The following is a 7,500-nucleotide window of genomic DNA, read 5'->3' as shown; positions in this document are numbered from 1 at the left end:
GGGGGCCTTCTTCGGGATCTCTGCCGTGTGGGAGGAGACGCACCGGATGGACTCCGGCCACGAGCTGGACAAATTTCGAGTGCTGCATTACATGATGGACCTGGAGAGGAATAACACATCGTATGAGGACATCAGAAACTACACTATTCCACACCTACGTCGTGCTGCCACTAGGTATTTTTGGAGTCACTAGAGTTTATCTTGCTCTCTAGATGACCCTCTAACAGTCTCATAATTACATATCGTCTAATAAGTTTGTACTCTTTGTTCAAGTTGTAATTACCACCATTTAAACGCCGCTCACAAAAAGTCGCGCCAAATACAGCGTACTCTCCTTCCAGATCACGTGATGGCCAGGGCTCTGATGTGTCCTTCTTCCCGACGTCCATGGCGGGTCCAGATGCCCCATCTACCTTCAACTTCAGCGACCTTGTTATTCTCACGGACGCCAGCCTCTTCTATCATCCTCACCACGCCTCAGGTCAGGTGACTTTCCTAAAAATAATGAATAAATGAAAAATGTATTATTTCGACGATGCTGGAAATCTATCTATGTCATACTACTATGTCATAACATCATTTTAATGATATTTCAGATGCTCCAGATTGCAATCCGAAAGAGCTCAAATGCCTGACAGGAGCTTGCTATACAATGGATCAACGATGCAACGGCGTCTACGAATGCCCTGATCGGTCAGACGAAGCTGGCTGTGAGTCATGATCTCTCTTGCATTTTAGCGTGCGCGCGTGTGTATGTGTGTGTGTCAATTTGTGTTTGCATTACACATTTATAAACTTCATTGCAGAATAGCATCCTAATCTTCTCCCTCAGGTCCGATCAACGTGGACCCGATGCTGAAGTTCCGCCTGAACCGCATTAGCCGCCTGAATCGCTTCTACGACCCCGTGGACGGGGACTGGGCGTGGGCGGACATCCAGGAGGAGGGCAACGAGATCATGGTGTTCCCGATCCCGAAGCGGCCGCAGACGTGGGTTGTGTCCATGTTCTCTGTTGGGAAGGAGCTCGGCCTCGGTCTGCTCGAGGAGAAGATCCAGGTAGTGTGCCCCTTCCCTCATACAAGCTATCTGGGAAATCTCGTGGCAGGATACAGCTAATACTGTATTTCTGGGAGGAAATATTTGTCCCTCTTTCCGTCTTTTATTCCAGTAGATTGAAATATATTGTCTCGTACATGTTTGGCACAGTCTTTCAGTTTTCACGTACGTAAAATACATCTGCTTTGCAATTTTGCCTCCAGTTCGACTCTGCTGGGCCCTTCATGCTGACACTCGAGGGGCCGCCCGTTGCCAGGCAGTGGGAGCAGGTGGGGCTGCGGGCGTGCGTGTTTAACTTCCATAAAAGTAAGGTTGGGGTGCTGGTCACACTTCCTCACTCTGACGACTATCGCTCTGTCCTTGTGGAGGAAAATGGGGTCGTTACCTCGTACAAGCCGAGGACGGCGTCCGGTGATCACCAACATATTGTCTGGGTAATGTCATACTACTTCACCCATCGTCATTCAACATATTCACTTTATGTATAATTGAACTGATTGTACTTCTATTAACCTATACAAGCCAGCGAAATGTGCTGTTATACGAAATTCTGGTCGTGTATTCGCAGCTGGAACCCGGAGAGTCTCGGGACGTGCACATACCCATCGTGTTTACCCGGAGAGGTACCATCGAGGTGACTGTCATTGGCTCCACCATGATGCAGAAAGATTCCCACTCCGTATCTATTGATGTTCAACCTGAGGTAGGGACGCAGTATTGTTTTCCCATCTTCGCCCCGTTAGTTATTATTTGCTGGTACTTTATGTTCGTTTTTGTTTTCTTTTTTAATTACATTCGTTTGTTTTTCTTCTTTTTTTTCCTCGTACGTCAGTTTACTCCTTTTTTATCCAGCTAATTCAATTCTTCCGTCTTACTGAATTGACCCCAAAGGATGATTATCAATTGTCATTAATTTTACTCCATAATAAAATGCAATAAGCTCAGTCCTACATTTTACAGTAAGACCCCCTGAGTTGCGCATATTAAACAATAAAATACGAACAGCAAGCAAAGATATCCCCCTTTATATTTCCCTCTACTCCTATTTCCCCGTATGACTCCGTTTCCTGTAGTAGTTGTAGTGGAGTAACGTTCACCTCTCCGCCTTTGCCGCAGGGCGTCCCCATCGGAAAGCACACCTCCATCCTGCTGGACCTGAAGAACCGCGCTCTTGTGTACGACTTCATGGACATCGACTTGGACGAGTCCCCCATCATCCCCTACTCCCTCAGGAGGCGCTACATCTACGACACCCCCAGCGGCCACATCTCGATCACAGGCAAGCTTGCTATATCTCTCTGCCTCGGGAGGAGACTCGGTCTTTCTCCAGACAAGACGCCTCGTGTCAGAGGTTACGGCTTCTTTATTCAGATTTATTTTTGTACTGCAGAAAAAAGTATTTTACTTACTATACCTTTAATATGATCGTATTAAAAGAACACTTACTAAGAAGGTTATGGATTAATCTGTATAGCTTACCTTAGGACATGCAAATCTTTCTACGGTCTGTTATCGCGTGAATTAATGAGTTCCTCGATGTCGGCAGGCGACGTGGTGGGCCCGGCCTTCCCCGAGGTGCCGGTGGGAACAGACAACCTGCTCGGCTTGGAGGTGATGGGGGCGGAGACCGCGGCCTTCAACTTCGCCGCCAACCTGTGGTCGCTCCACTACCTGCGCCTCACCAACCAGATCCAGCCGGGCATCACATACGAGGTCAGCGGCGGAGATGCGCTCGTGGGGTCGTCTGTCCGATGGCTTCCACTGGGCTTAGCTTACACGCGTGCACATGCATGCTAATATGCTTATGTCCATTATAAATTTGCCTATATATGCACTAACACATAGAAAATATGTATGTGTGTATGTACACGTACATACACACATACATATAAATACATGTATACATACACACACACACACACACACACACACACACACACACACACACACACACACACACACACACATATATATATATATACATATATATACATACATACACACACACACACACACACGTACATACACGTACATACATACATACTCATATCTGTTGCTGGAGATAAAGATGTGCACAGCATTTCATCCGTATAGTTTTGCGGCGTAAATTCCTACATTACCATTCTTACCTCATAATGTGATCAAGTGTTGCCCTTTGTATTTCACTTCGACTTTTCACTTCACAAATTTCTTGCCAAAATAGTTTGCACAAAATTAATGCCCTAAACCAAGACAAATTCATTTGAAGTAAATCATCATAAACACGCTTGTCATTATTCATCGCCAATGCTTCTTCTCAACAAATACCAACATTATCATTATTAAGATCTCCGAATAAGACACTCTCGCAAGGGTACAAGAGACAAAGTACATCCTTTTCTGTTCAGACGTTTATGGTATCCTATAGGAATCCAGTAATCATTTGCATAAAAAGGGGGTTGTTTTGACCGATCGATACCTGTGAGCAGATCATTTATCATTTTTCCTAATATGGCTTGGCACGTTATGTAATCCTCGGGATATTACGGTACGTTTTGCTTTTATCCTGAGGTTTTGGGGGTTGAGATGTTGAACTTTCTGTACTTTCATAATACTGAAAAATGTCTTTTGTGTATGTGTGTGTGTGATTCAAAGGGTTATCTTAATGGCCATAATGTTACCAAGTGTGATCGTACAACTGTAAGTTACATCATACTAAAAAGTAACGCGAGGACATCCCGCCTGAACTGCGCTCTGCCCCGACAGGTCCTGACGGCGGTGAACGTGCAGTACGCAGCGATGGCCCGCTACCAGGACTCGGACGGCGCCTTCAGGATGTGGCCCGAGTCGGAGCCCAGCGTGTGGCTCACCGCCTACATCTTGCGCACGCTGTGGCTGGCCAGCTTCCAGGTATGCGCACACTCAGGCAGAAGGAATGACGTTGCATTGAAGGAAGGCAGCTTTTGCAACTGCAGACCTTCTTCTTTGTGGCTGTCTTTTCTCTTTCCTCTACAGTCTTTGTCCTCATTTCTATCAATATCATTACCATGGTTATGATTATTCCTAGTGCCTTTATCGTCAGCTATTGTGATTGTACTATTATCATTATCCTCATTATCAATAATGAAGCATTTGTAGCGGTATTATTACCTAGTATTATTACTACTAGCACTACTGTCATATTCGTTATTACTGCCATTATCATAATCATCCAAGTTAAATTTTCTTCATCGTAAATAGTGATGTTTCGTTCTTATAAATATTGCTGTTATTACTTATTTAATTATCGATATTATATCAACAGTTATTGTTATCATTATTATCATCACTATCATCATAAACATCGTCATCATTATTTATAATTCTTACTAGTATTGTTATTATCACTATGATCGTTATTATCATTATCATCATTATTATTATCGGTACTGATATTATTTTAATTATCATCATTATTATTATCATTACTGTGATTATCTATTACTGGTATTATCTTTATTATTTGTTTATTATTATTATCATTATCATTATTATCTTTATTATAATTACTATTATCATTATCATTATTATTGTTGTTGTTATTGTTATCATCATCCTTATTACTATTAGCATCATTATTGATATTATCATTACTATCATTGTTGTTTTTAGTAGTTGGTAGTAGCAGTAGTTGTAGTAGTAATAGGAGTAGAATTGTCATTATTATTAAAAGTTATAAACTGTATATGGGTATTTGGCGACACCCTTCTAATTGTGTTGATATATAGATTTGACGTCTGAAACTTTGTAGGATGATTTATAGGCATTAAGCTATATTTAAATATAATTATAAAATCTGATAATTTGGTAAAAAAAGTGGTTGTCAACATTTACATTACTGTTGTTGTTATTGTTGCTATGCTATTAGTGGTGGTGCAATTATCCTATTTTGATTGTTATATTCAGTGTCAATATCACTGGTGCTATTACTAATACCATTGCTCCTACTTCAACTACTCCTTCAACTACTACTACTACTATTGCTTGTAATTATAAGTATTTTGAATAGCATTCGCATTAGCGTGAGCATTATTACTGTCCTTACATCTAATGTTGTCGTTGATGTTGTTGATGCAATTATCATCACGGATATTATCATTGATAATGGATAGGTTAATGGATTAATTCATCTTGATCATTTGCACCCTGATTCCCACGGCCAACACGGCGTCTCATTCGGTGAATGCTCTTGCACAGGACTGGGAGAACCTGATCTACATCGACCCGGCCATCGTCAACAGCGCCACCGAGTGGATTCTGGGCTTCCAGACGACCCAGGGCGCCTTCACGGAGACGCCCAACTACAAGCACCCGCTCGACTCGAAGACGAACCCAACGGTAGGCGATGCCCGCTTGGGGCCTTGAGGTTGGGCAGCGGGCCGAGGACAGGGAAACGCGAAATCGTTTCTTTTACATTTCCAGTCAAGGCTTGGGGGTTTTGTATTCTAATCCGTGCATCCATGAAATGTCTGTTTAAGAATGATGTGTCCATCCAAATGCCCCTTAGTTTATTTGACAGTTTACCTGACAAGAATGAGCTCTCTTTTCCTTTCCATATAAATTATAGTAAGGCAATACTAACGGGTTGTTATCCAACAGCCTCGCTATCAGCTCGAGAGAGATGGCTACAAGAATGTTTCGCTGACGGCGCAGGTGGTCCTGGCGCTGGTCAACGTCCTGCCGAGCCTTCAGGGCCCTCTCAGGGGGAGCGCCAACTCTGCCCGAAATCGTGCCGTTAGGTCAGTCAACTCAGACTACTGTAGCATCTTCATATCAGTTGATAAACTTCAGTTCTGAACGGTGTAATAAACCTGGCGGTAAATTCTAGAATAATTTAAGCAATCGTTTCACCCTGCAGTTACTTGGAGAGAGAGCTGGAGAGCCTGCACGACCCGTACGACGTGGCGCTGGTGACTTGGGCACTCTCCAAGGCCGACTCTGAGCAGAAGGAAGTGGCATACAATATGCTGCACATGAGAAGGCGGGAGGAAGGTGAGAGTCCCGGATGCAGGGGGTACTGACGTTTAGAAATCCACTTCCATGGGTCAGAGGCTAAGGAAAAAGGAGAAATGGCATAGCAAAATTTGCGCGCGCGCGTGTTTGTGTGTGTGTTATTGTGTGGGTGTGTATACTTCGTGTATAACATTGACACAATGTAAAATTGCACACACCTTCACACTGCAGCTCCCCACTCTTCGCAGGCAACAAGATCTACTGGTCCCGCGAGCCGGTGGACTTCAACCCGATGGTGTACGAGGACAGCCAGAAGCCGTTCATCCAGCCCAAGAACGACCAGAAGTGGGACGCGCACGCGGTGGAGACGACGGCGTACGCGCTGCTCGTCTACATGGCCCGCGACGGGATCGGCATCATCCAGGAGAACATCGTGCGCTTCCTGGCCGTCATGAGGGAGCTGGACGGCGGCCTCATCTCCACCCTGGTGCGTCTCGCCTTCGTTCTCTTTGCGGCCTTCCAGTCGGCGCCGCCATCGCGAAAGAGGAAAAGGGCGTAGAACTGGATCCCCAATCCAGGTTCCCCAAGCTCTGGGGATCCGCAAGGGTCTTTTCAGTCTATGATCCAAATTAACAATTTCGAGAGGCCCAAACGGAAAATGTATCATTAACTTTTTTTTCAAGTACTAAGATCGATTTAATAAGATGCCCAAGTCACGTATATCTTTCGACTGAAATGTGAAACACGAAATTAAGTGTTTCATTTTATGAAATCAACTGACTGAGTCATTTAGATAAAAGAATCTTTATAATTAAGTTAAAACTAAAGCTAGTGAAAGTTAATGGAGATAAGAATATGCATATCAAAAGGACGAGACAATACTGATTATCCTTTATACCCTGAGGTGAATTGTAAGAGGGTTAAATACTATGTTTTAGGACACGCGAATTCTTTTCTGTCAGAATTGATCTGCCAACCATGGTTCTGAATCGCTTGCATCATTGTTATTTTGGTTAAGATTCTTTTTAGCCACCACACAGTCTTGAAATAAATTATACAATTATCGTTCCGTTTTGCAGTTTCAGAAAGTACACGTTTTGAACGACTAAAAAAAACTGTACAGATAATTATGATGATAATTGTGATAGTATTGATGATTGATGTAGTATTAAGTGGATAGATAGAAATCAGATTCAGACTGAACACAAAAATACACTAAAATAAAACCCTCGCCCTTCGTTTTAACCCCCCCCCTCCTTGCAAATGTGGTTGCAGGACAGCGTGGCAGCCATGGAGGCGCTGGTGGAGTACTCGTACCGGGCTCGCCTGCGCGACGTCACGGACATGTACGTGACGATCGAGCACTCTGCCAACCCCAACTTCAGCGTCAGCGTCCACCTCGACAACACGTTCAACCTCGCGTCCATGAGGTCCTTTGATGTGAGTAAGGACGCGTCCGCAGGAATTTGCATA

General features: G+C 43.8%; 1 protein-coding gene across 1 annotated transcript in view; it reads left to right on the top strand.

The window, feature by feature from the left end:
• The window catches only part of LOC122256425 (CD109 antigen), a 92,440-nt gene that overhangs the window by 79,840 nt on the left and 5,100 nt on the right, over positions 1-7,500 (top strand). The window contains exons 14-27 of the mRNA XM_086540206.1: positions 1-174; positions 342-481; positions 597-710; positions 833-1,056; positions 1,260-1,490; positions 1,625-1,759; positions 2,173-2,335; positions 2,603-2,769; positions 3,802-3,945; positions 5,272-5,412; positions 5,674-5,813; positions 5,933-6,066; positions 6,276-6,514; positions 7,303-7,467. The exon at positions 1-174 is cut by the window's left edge and continues 71 nt beyond it. Of these exons, the coding sequence (XP_086396332.1) occupies positions 1-174; positions 342-481; positions 597-710; positions 833-1,056; positions 1,260-1,490; positions 1,625-1,759; positions 2,173-2,335; positions 2,603-2,769; positions 3,802-3,945; positions 5,272-5,412; positions 5,674-5,813; positions 5,933-6,066; positions 6,276-6,514; positions 7,303-7,467 (2,311 nt within the window). The remainder of the gene's footprint in view (positions 175-341; positions 482-596; positions 711-832; positions 1,057-1,259; positions 1,491-1,624; positions 1,760-2,172; positions 2,336-2,602; positions 2,770-3,801; positions 3,946-5,271; positions 5,413-5,673; positions 5,814-5,932; positions 6,067-6,275; positions 6,515-7,302; positions 7,468-7,500) is intronic.

Source organism: Penaeus japonicus, unplaced genomic scaffold, assembly GCF_977035675.1.
Source record: "Penaeus japonicus unplaced genomic scaffold, GWHDUDI00000001_assembly GWHDUDI00000009, whole genome shotgun sequence".
NCBI lineage: Eukaryota > Metazoa > Arthropoda > Malacostraca > Decapoda > Penaeidae > Penaeus > Penaeus japonicus.
The sequence above is the reverse complement of the archived record's forward strand: the minus strand, read 5'-3'. Positions and strand labels throughout refer to the sequence as shown.